The 16,167-nt window shown below is 44.8% G+C and overlaps 1 protein-coding gene across 1 annotated transcript in view; it reads right to left on the bottom strand.

Annotated features, from left to right (window-relative positions):
- The window catches only part of LOC125384312 (transient receptor potential cation channel subfamily M member 4-like), a 70,675-nt gene that overhangs the window by 10,324 nt on the left and 44,184 nt on the right, over window positions 1-16,167 (bottom strand). The window contains exons 16-24 of the mRNA XM_048403244.1: window positions 12,898-12,998; window positions 12,158-12,383; window positions 9,637-9,713; window positions 7,797-7,887; window positions 6,237-6,365; window positions 3,772-4,026; window positions 2,836-3,022; window positions 1,659-1,809; window positions 103-329 (exon numbers count right to left, since the gene is read on the bottom strand). Of these exons, the coding sequence (XP_048259201.1) occupies window positions 103-329; window positions 1,659-1,809; window positions 2,836-3,022; window positions 3,772-4,026; window positions 6,237-6,365; window positions 7,797-7,887; window positions 9,637-9,713; window positions 12,158-12,383; window positions 12,898-12,998 (1,444 nt within the window). The remainder of the gene's footprint in view (window positions 1-102; window positions 330-1,658; window positions 1,810-2,835; window positions 3,023-3,771; window positions 4,027-6,236; window positions 6,366-7,796; window positions 7,888-9,636; window positions 9,714-12,157; window positions 12,384-12,897; window positions 12,999-16,167) is intronic.

The following is a 16,167-nucleotide window of genomic DNA, read 5'->3' as shown; positions in this document are numbered from 1 at the left end:
TGAGCATCTTGAGCATCGATCCACCTACCCCGGACCTATTCTACCCCGGAATCTTCACGGGGGGATCTTCATGGGTCACAGCTAAATGAAGGTATGACTCACCTGGCTGGGTGAGTATTCCGCCTGTGCTTGTCTTACACCGTGGACAGCAGTAACAGCACACAACTCTCCTCACCATCTTGAACAGGTGTCGGAGGAGGAACAGCACACACTCTATTGCATTCAGGGGCGGAGGGAGACAAGGTCGCTGGGCGTACTCGTAGATAATCTGGTACCTGTACCACGCCCAGTGGATCTTCGCCTCACCTTGGACATTGGCGTATGTGTCGCTGTGAATAGAGCAGTTGAAGCATGTCGGATTTATGGAACTGTGTTGACAATGGGGATGCAACGATACATCGGTGCATTGTGACTTTTCATGCGACAATACGATGCAAAAAACATAATTTTTCTGTATCGATACAAGATGATACACTTGCTAAAACAACTTACTTACTGTTAGTTAATGACCCCCACCTCAGCATGTTTGTCAGGCAAATTTTGCAAAATGTGTTGTAATTAGAGTTTCAAGTTTACTAATACAAAAAACAGCTGCAGACACCTGTCTACAGCTATCTTTTCCTTTTGAACCTGCTCTGATCTACATTTATTAAAAGTCAAAAGTTTCCACGCGATTTGACACAAATATGGGTATTGCGATGGGTATCGTATCGTCATATGTATTGCGACACATATCATATCGTGACCTTACTGTATCTTTCTCCCCTAGTTGACAACCCAAAGATGTTAACTGAAGACAATTCAGGCTTAAAAAAAATAAATCATAAACAATAGATCCTAGCAGTAAGGGATGCAACTCTGCACAGCAAACTGCAATATGATAGTCTTCTGGCCAAGGCCTCAATGTTTTCATCAGGTGGTGATGTGAAACGGGGTTTAACGTCCCGTTCAAGGTTACTACACTTACATAGTTACATGCATGTAGGTGTGTGTGTGTATGTGCGTGTGTGTGTCTGCTTGTACTAGTCCAGACTAATGCTGAAATGCAGGCACTCTACCACTAGACCACCGAGGCAGGCACTCTACCACTAGACCATGGAGGCAGGCACTCTACCACTAGACCATGGAGGCAGGCGCTCTACCACAAGACCACGGAGGCAGGCGCTCTACCAATAGACCACGGAGGCAGGCACTCTACCACTAGACCACGGAGGCAGGCACTCTACCACTAGACCACGGAGGCAGGCACTCTACCACTAGACCACGAAGAAAGGCACTCTACCACTAAACCACGGAAACAGGCACTCTACCACTAGACCATGGAGGCAGGCACTCTACCACTAGACCACCGAGGCAGGCACTCTACCACTAGACCATGGAGGCAGGCACTCTACCACTAGACCATGGAGGCAGGCACTCTACCAGTAGACCACAGAGGCAGGCACTCTACAACGAGACCATGGAGGCAGGCGCTCTACCACTAGACCACGGAGGCAGGCACTCTACCACTAGACCATGGAGGCAGGCACTCTACCAGTAGACCACAGAGGCAGGCACTCTACAACGAGACCATGGAGGCAGGCACTCTACCAGTAGACCACGGAGGCAGGCACTCTACGCAGGACCACGGAAGCGGTGGTATTCATCTCACAACTCACTTGAACTTTGCGATGAGGAGATTGAGCAGCAGGACATTGGTGATGATGGAGTAGACCCCCAGTAGTATCGGCACGATGTACTGCCCCTCCTTACTGGGGCAGCGGTCCATGGTACGGTTACCGTACAGACGCACATCATTGGTGCAGGACGCTGAAGACAAATATGTAGTGAACATACAAATTATTTACAGGGCCCACTTGCACAAAGCCATCTTAGCGCTAAGATTATTGTAAGCCTATGTTAAAGTATGAGAGTTACGATCGATTTAGCAGTAAGATCGCTTTTTGCAAATGGGCCCTGGTCTCATGAACAATGTCCCATGTTCTTGAGGTCAAGGCGAAAAGCACCAAAGGACATCGACCTGCTTGCACAAAGCAGTTTTAGCAGTAAGACTATTTTAACTGACATACCTTAAAAGACTACCGTCCCTCCTGCACAAAGTGGCTTTAGCTGTAAGTCTATACTAAGTGCTATACTTACAATAGTAGTAGCACTAAGACTGCTTTGTGTGAAACACACAAGCAAAATACCAGTCTCTTGGACAATGGCACATGTTCTCGAGAGCAAGGGAACATATGCAACAGTGTTGCATCAAACATACAGGATGAGGCCACATGACTATTTGAAGACAGCACAGTTGAACTAACAGTATTCAAATTTTCAAGATGAAGAATTTAAGAAATATACCACCATTCATCTTCTTGACCGAGGCAAGGGAGTTAACTGACTGTAAAAGTCCAGTTTCCACCCTTGCCGAACTAGACTGCAGTTATGGAGTTAGTCCATTTAAATGATGCGTACCATCAACTAGGCGTCGAAGGATACTTCGAAATCTTTTCATGTTTATAATCAAGGTGCTCACATTAATTGATACACTTCGCGAGGAAAGACCTGTTATATTACAATATATATCTAGATCATCGATCAGATCGTCTTGACTGGGTGCCACCATTTTCTTTGAAGCAAATGCAAGTGATATGAGAGGTGGAATCTGATTGGTCAATAGGAAGGGCATTAAAGGGACATAAGTCGTAATAGCCACTGGTGGCGCTATGATCGAGCCCAGAAATTTCAGCCTCGTTCGGGAAGGGTGGAAACTGGACGTTTAGAGTCAGTTAAATCCCTTGCCTCAGGAAGATGGCCACCGTTGTCCTCCAGGATGTCATGAAAACTTACCCGAGTCCGATCCCTCTATTTCATCCAGAAAGAAATCCCCATAGATCTGCCAGTAGGCCTTCCGTGGCACGTAGTACAGCATGCGGATATCCGGCCGGGACCGGGGGAAGAGGATGGCCTCAGAGGCCACAGCATAGGACAGGATGAACACCATGAGGATGATGACGAAGGTCACCGTGTCCCTGATCTGAAGGCAGATTGACTTGATCACTGAGACAGTATCCAGTATTACAGTGCATGACATTAATACTGGCGTCATTGTAGGGTCTGTAGGTGTATGTCTATACAAGGGCCAGTCTACTTGTGTCTATTTGAGGTCCAGGGTCTATTACAGAACCAGTGTCTACTGGAGCCCCTGTCTACTTGTGTCTATTGGAGGTCCAGGGTCTATTACAGAACCACTTTCTACTGGAGGCCCTGTCTACTCAAGTCTATTGGAGGTCCAGCGTCTATTACAGAACCAGTGTCTACTGGAGGCCCTGTCTACTTGTGTCTATTGGAGGTCCAGGGTCTATTACAGAACCAGTGTCTACTGGAGGCCCTGTCTACTTGTGTCTATTGGAGGTCCAGCGTCTATTACAGAACCAGTGTCTACTGGAGGCCCTGTCTACTAGTGTCTATTGGAGGTCCAGGGTCTATTACAGAACCACTTTCTACTGGAGGCCCTGTCTACTCGTGTCTATTGGAGGTCCAGCGTCTATTACAGAACCAGTGTCTACTGGAGGCCCTGTCTACTTGTGTCTATTGGAGGTCCAGGGTCTATTACAGAACCAGTGTCTACTGGAGGCTCTGTCTATTACAAGTCCAGTGTCTATTACAGGCCTAGTGGCTATTGGAGGCCTTGAGTCCCTTAGAGTCCTTTTAAAGATATATGGTCCATCAAATGAAGATCGAAGGTGGTTACTGTTTCATTATACCCAATTTACATTTTCTTACCATTTTGAGTATCATTGTGAACATGGGTCCGATGTCAGCACCAACGGCAAAAGCCTGAAGTAGCCGCATACAGAACAGGACAAAGTCTATGCTGAGTATGATACGCCCGCCTCGGTGGGAGTCGGGGTATGGGATGACCACCAGCACCATCCCCAGGATGAAGATGAGGATGGTGCAGACATCCAGGCGGTTCCATCCCTCCTTCCAGTAGAGATGCCACCGACCCTTGAGGTCCTGTTCCCTGCCAGTCAGGATCTGAAATGGGACAGGCATGTGTGGAGAAACATCACAGTCAGAAAACTTCATCCTTTCCAAAGTACCTAATTTTCAAAAAATGGAACACATCCACCAATCTCTGTTGACTGTAAATAATAGAATATATGTGCAAAGTCTACAAACAAAGTCCACTTAAGTATTAAAATTGTCATTTATTACAGATATATAGCTCAAATTTGATCCAAATGTGCATTTTCTATGGTTGGCCTGAATATGTTGGCTGACAGGCACCTGTCTGACTTCCTCCACAGCGTAGAGGAACACCCAGCCACACAGGACGCCCTGAAACATGGTGAACTCTGGACCCAGATCGACCAGCAACACATACCTGTCTGACTTCCTCTACAGCATAGAGGAACACCCAGGCACACAGCACGCCCTGACACACGGTGAACTCCGGACGCAGGTCGACCAGCAACACGTACCTGTCTGACTTCCTCCACAGTGTAGAGGAACACCCAGCCACACAGGACGCCCTGACACTTGGTGAACTCTGTGCCAAGGTCGACCAGCAACACATACCTGTCTGACTTCCTCCACAGTGTAGAGGACCACCAAGCCACACAGGACGCCCTGACACACGGTGAACTCCGGACGGAGGTCGACCAGCAACACGTACCTGTCTGACTTCCTCCACTGTGTAGAGGAACACCCAGCCACACAGGACGCCCTGAAACATGGTGAACTCTGGACCCAGATCGACCAGCAACACATACCTGTCTGACTTCCTCTACAGCATAGAGGAACACCCAGCCACACAGGACGCCATGACACACGGTGAACTCCGGACGCAGGTCGACCAGCAAAACGTGTACGTACCTGTCTGACTTCCTCCACAGCATAGAGGAACACCAAGCCACACAGCACGCCCTGACACACGGTGAACTCCGGACGGAGGTCGACCAGCAACACGTACCTGTCTGACTTCCTCCACAGCATAGAGGAACACCAAGCCACACAGCACGCCCTGACACACGGTGAACTCCGGACGGAGGTCGACCAGCAACACGTACCTGTCTGACTTCCTCCACTGTGTAGAGGAACACCAAGCCACACAGGACGCCCTGACACACGGTGAACTCCGGACGGAGGTCGACCAGCAACACATACCTGTCTTACTTCCTCTACAGCATAGAGGAACACCCAGCCACACAGCACGCCCTGACACACGGTGAACTCTGGACGCAGGTCGACCAGCAACACGTACCTGTCTAACTTCCTCCACTGTGTAGAGGAACACCCAGCCACACAGGACGCCCTGAAACATGGTGAACTCTGGACCCAGATCGACCAGCAACACATACCTGTCTGACTTCCTCTACAGCATAGAGGAACACCCAGCCACACAGGACGCCATGACACACGGTGAACTCCGGACGCAGGTCGACCAGCAAAACGTGTACGTACCTGTCTGACTTCCTCCACAGCATAGAGGAACACCAAGCCACACAGCACGCCCTGACACACGGTGAACTCCGGACGGAGGTCGACCAGCAACACATACCTGTCTTACTTCCTCTACAGCATAGAGGAACACCCAGCCACACAGCACGCCCTGACACACGGTGAACTCTGGACGCAGGTCGACCAGCAACACGTACCTGTCTAACTTCCTCCACTGTGTAGAGGAACACCCAGCCACACAGGACGCCCTGAAACATGGTGAACTCTGGACCCAGATCGACCAGCAACACATACCTGTCTGACTTCCTCTACAGCATAGAGGAACACCCAGCCACACAGGACGCCATGACACACGGTGAACTCCGGACGCAGGTCGACCAGCAAAACGTGTACGTACCTGTCTGACTTCCTCCACAGCATAGAGGAACACCAAGCCACACAGCACGCCCTGACACACGGTGAACTCCGGACGGAGGTCGACCAGCAACACGTACCTGTCTGACTTCCTCCACAGCATAGAGGAACACCAAGCCACACAGCACGCCCTGACACACGGTGAACTCCGGACGGAGGTCGACCAGCAACACGTACCTGTCTGACTTCCTCCACTGTGTAGAGGAACACCAAGCCACACAGGACGCCCTGACACACGGTGAACTCCGGACGGAGGTCGACCAGCAACACATACCTGTCTTACTTCCTCTACAGCATAGAGGAACACCCAGCCACACAGCACGCCCTGACACACGGTGAACTCTGGACGCAGGTCGACCAGCAACACGTACCTGTCTAACTTCCTCCACTGTGTAGAGGAACACCCAGCCACACAGCACACCCTGACACACAGTGAACTCTGGACGCAGGTCGACCAGCAACACATAGCTGAACAGAAGCAGGAGCATCAGGAACGCCACCTGAAGTGAGTGAGTGAGTGAGTGAGTGAGTTATGACAGAGTGTCAGCCAGATGTTGTGGATGGGAATCTAACTTTACAAAATTTACTTAATGGCATGTTTCCTGAGAATGAGATACAGGGATTTATTACCCATGTAGTGAAGATACAGGTGGTGAGATACTAACTCTGTACGCCACATGTGTGTCGCACAAGTTTGACCTAATTTTATTCCTTTTGATTGGATGACCTCTGTTACACTGGAACTACTTTTTGCACTCATAAAAAAATCACGAGACATAAATCACTTTCGCAAATACAAGACAGAACTAAAGGATCTCATGAAAGCGAGAGACATTTACAAACACTTTAATAAACCAAACAAGATAGTCACACGCCTCAAATTCGCTTTGCATTCGATATAAGTTATGCGTAGAGCTGCTACAGACATTATATAATCAAGCTATATCCATTTGCAATACGACTACCGATAGATCGAGGGACCCAATGAGCGTGATGCACCCTACCACTTTCGCAACTCTCAATTTGGTTTAACGTAAAAGGTTAGGTGTGGTGAAATGAAGTCCGTTTAAACTGTCTGGACAGTGACTCACGTTAGATGCTCCCGTTGTGCCTTTAGTTTCCCCTTCGAAGCGTATTTTGTGACATTGAAGATTTTTGTTCATGAATGAATATACACGACTGCACGACCAGATCAGTCAAAGTGAACACAGCGCTAATTAACATTTAAAGTTTTCTTACAGTCGTCCTGCGTACTAACAACAATGTGCTTTAATAACCATAAGTTGAAGAAATTCTTTAAAAACATATATATGTATTTGCACCATATTTAACTTTATTTACATATTTAACACCGGTAATAAACAAAATACCACACACATTTCTTGTAAAAATGGTATCTAACGAGAATGAGTGCAGTATTCTATATACATATGGCACACATTGGATATTTGGGATACAAGGGATAGTGGGAAAACAAGTGATAGTGGGAATACAAGGGATAGTGGGAAAACAAGGTACAGTGGGAAAACAAGGGAAAGTGGGAAAATAAGGTACAGTGGGAAAACAAGGTACAGTGGAAAAATAAGGGATAGTGGGAAAATAAGGGATAATGGGAAAACAAGGGATAGTGGGAATACAAGGGATAGTGGGAAAATAAGAGATAATGGGAAAACAAGGTACAGTGGGAAAATAAGGTACAGTGGGAAAATAAGGGATAGTGGGAAATTAGGAGATAATGGGAAAACAAGGGATAGTGGGAAAACAAGGGATAGTGGGAAAACAAGGGATAGCGGGAAAACAAGAAATACCTGGGACGAAGGGATATACAGGATAGACACACACCTGGTCTACATGGGATGCAGGAGATACGTTGGACATTATTTCATTAATTCATTCCAATATAACTCTCTACGACAGATTAATGTACCTACCACGTTCATCTGGTACTTGACCACGGGGGCTGAGTAGAAGTCCCTGATGCCCTGACAGCACTTGCCTTGTCTGTTGTCCGGAACCGAAATCCTGGAACATACATCAGCTGAACCTGATACTGTCGTCTTCACTCCAGGCAGACAGGTTCCAGTTCCAGCCATCATATAGAGGATATTCGATGTGTCTCGTGAAATATCATGTTTCTGTTATCGAGTGACGGGGGAAAGGAGATATTTTCATGAGTAGCGTATGAGTATCCTATCTATTATACTTTGTGTGTAGTTGTCTAACGGGAATTTAATTATTTTAAAACCTTGAAACGTAAATTCTTCCTACCTAACCCACAGGGACGGTTCACCACCCCTTGTATTTGCAACTAAAAAAGTAGCTTCGTGTTTGCAAAATCTTTAAAAAATATCAAGTATTTCGGGGCACGAAAATTCTGTATCATACATATAGATATGCTTATATACAAATTCCACCTTAAAAATAAATATTCTTGAAAACTACCAAACCACTGTTGGAAGATGTTCGAATCGAAAGAATATAAGCTGGTCAAGTAACAAAAATGATGCTTTGCAGAACAAACAGTCACGATTGACGAGTTAAGTGAGAAATTTACAGTGAGACATTTTCAAGAGAATAACAAACAGCCTGAAGCGATATTAACTCCATAAATGACTATCTGTCATTATTTTGCCTTGTCAATGTGGATCTAACGTTAATAGGAAGTCAACAGTCTGTGTACAGGCCAGACACATGATAAAGGGAGACATTTTGAGGGGAGGTCACTCTTGTATGACAATCGTTCCGTCAAAGTGTTATTTTCACAGCAGTGAAATATCAAGTGTTATCTTCACTGCAATGAAAATATCACTTTTCTCAGCTTCGGAAAACTGAGTCTTTCACACTGAAGTATAAAATAAAAGAAGGAAACTACGGGGATCATCCTGAGAAAATATTGACCGGCGATGGTTATAATGGGGCACTGGTCAGTTACTTAAAGATGATGGATGCCAAGTATAGCATATGTAAATTGTTGTATATCGCTGTCAGAGGTGTTTGATTGCATAAAGATGTACCTATAAATAATATTTTCTTGACCCTCATCTAAGGATGCAAAATGCAAAGTTGTTATGAAAATCAGAAATAACATAAACCATCAAAATGATTCATGATCCTAAGGCTTGAGCTGCATCCTCCCCAGTATTTGGGTTAACCCACCATCTTCAGCAACCCATGCTTGTCATAAGAGGCAGTTGACGGGATGGCGTGGTCAGGTTCGCTGATTTGGTTGATGCATGTCATCGTATCCCAATTGCGTAGACTGATGCTCATGATGTCAATCACTTGATTGTCTGTCCAAATTTGATTGTTTAAAGACTGCTGCCATATAGCTGGAATATTGCTGAGTGTGGCTTTAACAACAAACAAGGAAACAACTCCCACCCATTATCTGCTTCCATATACATACCGACCGCCTCCGTGGTCTAGTGGTAGAGTGTCCGCCCGGAGAGCAGAAGGTCCGGGATTCGATCCCCGGCCGCGTCATACCAAAAGACATTAAAAGAATGGTACTTGTTGTTACCCTGTCTGGCGCTCGGCATTAAGGGGCTAAAACAAGGACTGGTCGGTTCGGAGTCAGTATACCGTGTCTGAGTGGGGTATTCATGTTAAACTGCGGCATGGTATCTCAGTGGGCTAGCACTATAAATCGGCATCAGTCCGGACTAGTACAAGCAGCCACACACACACACGTACATGCACGTCGCTATATAAGTGCAATAATCTTGGATACGACGTTAAACCCCATTTCACCTCACCTCACCATATACATACCCCCTCGGTTCCAGGGAGTTGACACGGAGAAACGGCACCAGGAAAATAGCTGGAACCATGCTGAGAATCACAGGAACCTGGGGAAGAGGAAATATGTATCATGTATAATAAGAGTGTATATTATCGTGGGCTCTATATTATTGCGGTATCAATAAATCTCATAATCCACACCTTGGCATTTTACTTAAGCAAATCTAAGCACGATATTTCATCGGTTGATCAAGTGAGTGAGTTGGGTTTAACGCCGCTTTTAACAGTATTCGTGTTATATCGCGGCGTGTCAGCTTAATGTGGTAGGAAGCCCGAAGTGATGCATGTCTCAGGCATTTACCACTTCGGTGAAACCCATGAGCACGGGTATTGAACTGACAAACCAAGAACTATAATTGGGTTAAACTGGGATTCGAACCCATCATCATAGGTTTCTGGCATGCCAAAGGGACGCAACTCTGCATAGCAAATCGTGGCGCCTTCAGCAACTGGGATACCCATGCCCTCTCGCTTGATCGAATACAGGACTCGTTGCGGTATGTCACGGCTACTCGTAAGTATACACATTAATGTTTTAATGATAGTTTCTGGAATGTTTTTAAAGTGGAATTACGCCTACCACCATTCAAAATTGATTAGAAAAGAATCCATTTGTTTGGACGATGTCCTTGACCCAACCTGGGTCGTATGCATACTGATTATGCATAATCCAAAACAGGATGTGATGTAAGCCACATACTCCACACGTATCACACCACAAAATAGTGATACCGCGATAATAGAGTTGCCCACCCTTGAGTCGCTAATGACAGGTACTTTGTTTATCGAACGCGGTAAAGAAAGCATCGATCAATCCTAATTGATGTGTCATCAAAGTTGAACAAAGAATTAGAAACATTTTGCGTATGACATATTTAATAGGTTAGTAAGAGTGCGCCACTACGATCCATTATAAAATAACTACCAAGATAACATAGTGTACCATCCAAGGCTCTACACAAACGAAAATAACTGATTGACACAAAGAATGAATAACACAACGCACATGCGACAAAAAACAAACAACAAGAAAAAAAAGAAGACCAAAATTACTTTTATTATTGATCACTATTAGCAATAATTGGCAATAATGGCATAATAATTGAATCTAGTCTTAAACCGAACTAACCAGTCAGTGGTACAAGTTAATTCTGACCTGCCTAACATTTTGGCTAACGCTTCTACTTTGGCCCTGATCATACACTCAGAGATATTGACTCTGCTGTTCCTAAACCATCTTGAACCATTTAGAACTGCCTCGTCCACATCATCTAATTTAGCAGTACGCATTGTCTTACGAGCTGGAGAAAATGAAGATTGAAGGAATGCCTCCGAAACAGTGACAGCCGTCACTGATTCTTACAAATCAATCGATTTATCTTTTTTTCAGATGTAGGAACAGCTGATCCAGTTATCTTCCCGGTAATACCACGCCCTGCACTAAATTGCTCAGTTATGTTGCTTACCGTACTCATTCATTTCGGTATCTATCCGTTATTTGATCACACCAGTGGAACAAAAAGACTATCAATGCAAATCCTATTCCTTGATCCATTCCACAATTTGTAATCACAAGATAAACATGTGACAATCACATGACTCCATTCACTTCTGGGGCGGTCGGGTAGCCCAGTGTTTAAAGCGTTCGCTCGTCACGCTGAAGACCCGGGTTTGATTCCCGACATTGATACAGTGTGTGAAGCCCATTTCTGGTGTCCCCCGCCGTGATATTCCTGGAATATTGCCAAAAAGCGGCTTAAAACCATATTCACTCACTCACTCCCATTCACTTCTGTGCTTGGTGTTGAGATTTCCGGTTTGTCAAGCCTTATTATTGAACCATGATGACAATGAGTTGTGCCGAGATTGTCGAGACTGAGTAAATTCGTGTTGGAAGTACATGTTTGAGACAACCGTAACTTCGACATGTCCAATTCGTCACATCAGAGGTTAACTAATGATGAATTAAGTAGGAATATGCAGGGACAAAGCTTCTACTTCGGGACAGCTGAAAGTTTGACCCAATGGTGTTTGACTGTACCAACAGAAGTGAATGTATGTATCATGTACCAACATGGGATAGGGAGGAAAGCGAATGTATGTATCATGTACCAAAATGGGATAGGGAGGAAAGTGAATGTATGTATCATGTACCAACATGGGATATGGTGGAAAGCGAATATATGTATCATGTACCAACATGGGATAGGGAGGAAAGTGAATGTATGTATCATGTACCAACATGGGATAGGGAGGAAAGTGAATGTATGTATCATGTACCAACATGGGATAGGGAGGGAGGTGAATGTATGTATCATGTACCAACAGGGGATATGAAGGGAAGTGAATATATGTATCATGTACCAACAGGGGATATGAAGGGAGGTGAATGTATGTATCATGTACCAACAGGGGATATGAAGGGAAGTGAATATATGTATCATGTACCAACAGGGGATATGAAGGGAGGTGAATATATGCAGAAACCTACCACCAGCAGGAACCTGTCGGACTGCAGGTTCCCCTTCCACACTTTATCCAACAGCGACTTGCACGCAGGTTTGCTGACGAAGCTTCGACTCCGGAAGCTGTACACAAGTTCAATGACAGACTTGTCTCCCCACCAGGTCGACTTCTGGGTCAGTAGCTTTTGAGTCAATCCTTCGTCCAGCTCATAGCAAACCCATAGAACCTCCTCTGCCAGATCGCCAAATTCCCTTGTAAATATTCACAAAATAGAAAAGATATTTCATAATAACTGTACAGATTCCTTTGTCAAACATGCTTAGAACTACGAGATGAAATGTAGATTTTTGGTGAAACTATAATATATTGGTCAAAATGTCTTTTGTATGAGGCTGAAGAAGATTCTATCTGATTCCTTTCGTATTCTTCAATGTTTGATGTGTCAAATGTTTCAATGTTTGATATGATGAGACAAAATACATGACTTACACATCATGACGTTTCTTTTGTTTTTTAAATTATGAAAACATCCCCTGTGATTGTGTACGGCAGGAAATGTTTCTTCATGGGAAGTGAACTCTTTCCTCTGCGAGATGAAAGTTTGCAAATATCATTTCAGTATAGGATGTTCCTAGAGTTTAACATGTTTAACAACTGTATCACCTCATCCCCCATCCTTATGGGAACCTATTCTGACCTGAACAATAGTGCAGGCTGGGTAAAATCTCTCCAGCGTTCATCCTGAACATGTTTCAGAGCACTTACTTTGCATTCTCCCTGAGTTTGAATGCTCTGTCTGTGTTGCTCTCCTGGCCAGCGAGTCTTGTCAGCAGCAACTCAGCCACCACTGCAGAGGCCAGCTTGTCCTGCCACAGAAACACAATGTTATATAGGACAGAGAACAGCTTGTCCTGCCACAGAAACACAATGTTATATAGGGCAGAGGCCAGCTTGTCCTGCCACAGAAACACAATGTTATATAGGACAGAGGCCAGCTTGTCCTGCCACAGAAACACAATGTTATATAGGACAGAGAACAGCTTGTCCTGCCACAGTAACACAATGTTATATAGGCCAGAGGCCAGCTTGTCCTGCCACAGAAACATAATGTTATATAGGACAGAGGCCAGCTTGTCCTGCCACAGAAACACAATGTTATATAGGACAGAGAACAGCTTGTCCTGCCACAGTAACACAATGTTATATAGGACAGAGGCCAGCTTGTCCTGCCACAGAAACATAATGTTATATAGGACAGAGGTCAGCTTGTCCTGCCACAGAAACATAATGTTATATAGGACAAAGACCAGCTTGTCCTGCCACAGTAACACAATGTTATATAGGACAGAGAACAGCTTGTCCTGCCACAGAAACACAATGTTATATAGGACAGAGGCCAGCTTGTCCTGCCACAGAAACACAATGTTATATAGGACAGAGGCCAGCTTGTCCTGCCACAGTAACACAATGTTATATAGGACAGAGAACAGCTTGTCCTGCCACAGAAACATAATGTTATATAGGACAGAGGCCAGCTTGTCCTGCCACAGAAACATAATGTTATATAGGACAGAGGCCAGCTTGTCCTGCCACAGAAACATAATGTTATATAGGACAGAGGCCAGCTTGTCCTGCCACAGTAACACAATGTTATATAGGACAGAGAACAGCTTGTCCTGCCACAGTAACACAATGTTATATAGGACAGAGAACAGCTTGTCCTGCCACAGTAACACAATGTTATATAGGACAGAGGCCAGCTTGTCCTGCAACAGAAACACAATGTTATATAGGACAGAGAACAGCTTGTCCTGCCACAGAAACACAATGTTATATAGGACAGAGAACAGCTTGTCCTGCCACAGAAACACAATGTTATATAGGACAGAGAACAGCTTGTCCTGCCACAGTAACACAATGTTATATAGGACAGAGAACAGCTTGTCCTGCCACAGAAACATAATGTTATATAGGACAGAGACTAGCTTGTCCTGCCACAGAAACACAATGTTATATAGGACAGAGAACAGGTTGTCCTGCCACAGTAACACAATGTTATATAGGACAAAGGACAGCTTGTCCTGCCACAGAAACACAATGTTATATAGGACAGAGAACAGCTTGTCCTGCCACAGAAACACAATGTTATATAGGACAGAGGCCAGCTTGTCCTGCCACATAAACACAATGTTATATAGGACAGAGAACAGCTTGTCCTGCCAAAGAAACACAATGTTATATAGGACAGAGAACAGCTTGTCCTGCCACAGAAACATAATGTTATATAGGACAGAGAACAGATTGTCGTGCCACAGAAACACAATGTTATATAGGACAGAGAACAGCTTGTCCTGCCACAGAAACATAATGTTATATAGGACAGAGAACAGATTGTCGTGCCACAGAAACACAATGTTATATAGGACAGAGGCCAGCTTGTCCTGCCACAGAAACACAATGTTATATAGGACAGAGGCCAGCTTGTCCTGCCACAGAAACACAATGTTATATAGGACAGAGAACAGCTTGTCCTGCCACAGAAACACAATGTTATATAGGACAGAGAACAGCTTGTCCTGCCACAGAAACATAATGTTATATAGGACAGAGAACAGATTGTCCTGCCACAGAAACACAATGTTATATAGGGCAGAGGCCAGCTTGTCCTGCCACAGAAACACAATGTTATATAGGACAGAGGCCAGCTTGTCCTGCCACAGTAATATAATGTTATATAGGGCAGAGGCCAGCTTGTCCTGCCACAGAAACACAATGTTATATAGGACAGAGGCCAGCTTGTCCTGCCACAGAAACATAATGTTAAATAGGACAGAGAACAGCTTGTCCTGCCACAGAAACATAATGTTATAAAGGATAGAGACCAGCCTGTCCTGCCACAGAAACACAATGTTATGTAGGACAGAGAACATCTTGTCCTTCCACAGAAACACAATGTTATATAGGACAGAGGCCAGCTTGTCCTGCCACAGAAACATAATGTTATATAGGACAGAGAACAGCTTGTCCTGCCACAGTAACACAATGTTATATAGGACAGAGAACAGCTTGTCCTGCCACAGAAACACAATGTTATATAGGACAGAGGCCAGCTTGTCCTGCCACAGAAACACAATGTTATGTAGGACAGAGAACATCTTGTCCTTCCACAGAAACACAATGTTATATAGGACAGAGGCCAGCTTGTCCTGCCACAGAAACACCATGTTATATAGGACAGAGGCCAGCTTGTCCTGCCACAGAAACATAATGTTATATAGGACAGAGAACAGCTTGTCCTGCCACAGAAAAACAATGTTATATAGGACAGAGGCCAGCTTGTCCTGCCACAGTAACACAATGTTATATAGGACAGAGAACAGCTTGTCCTGCCACAGAAACATAATGTTATATAGGACAGAGACTAGCTTGTCCTGCCACAGAAACACAATGTTATATAGCACAGAGAACAGGTTGTCCTGCCACAGTAACACAATGTTATATAGGACAAAGGACAGCTTGTCCTGCCACAGAAACACAATGTTATATAGGACAGAGAACAGCTTGTCCTGCCACAGAAACATAATGTTATATAGGACAGAGGCCAGCTTGTCCTGCCACAGAAACACAATGTTATATAGGACAGAGGCCAGCTTGTCCTGCCACAGAAACACAATGTTATATAGGACAGAGGCCAGCTTGTCCTGCCACAGAAACACAATGTTATATAGGACAGAGAACAGCTTGTCCTGCCACAGAAAGACAATGTTATATAGGACAGAGAACAGCTTGTCCTGCCACAGAAACATAATGTTATATAGGACAGAGAACAGCTTGTCCTGCCACAGAAACATAATGTTATAAAGGATAGAGACCAGCCTGTCCTGCCACAGTAACACAATGTTATATAGGACAGAGAACAGCTTGTCCTGCCACAGAAACATAATGTTATAAAGGATAGAGACCAGCCTGTCCTGCCACAGAAACACAATGTTATGTAGGACAGAGAACATCTTGTCCTTCCACAGAAACACCATG

This window comes from Haliotis rufescens, unplaced genomic scaffold, assembly GCF_023055435.1.
Source record: "Haliotis rufescens isolate VD_foot unplaced genomic scaffold, xgHalRufe1.0.p SCAF_3, whole genome shotgun sequence".
In the NCBI taxonomy this organism is placed as follows: domain Eukaryota; kingdom Metazoa; phylum Mollusca; class Gastropoda; order Lepetellida; family Haliotidae; genus Haliotis; species Haliotis rufescens.
This window is presented reverse-complemented; position numbering and strand designations above follow the sequence as displayed.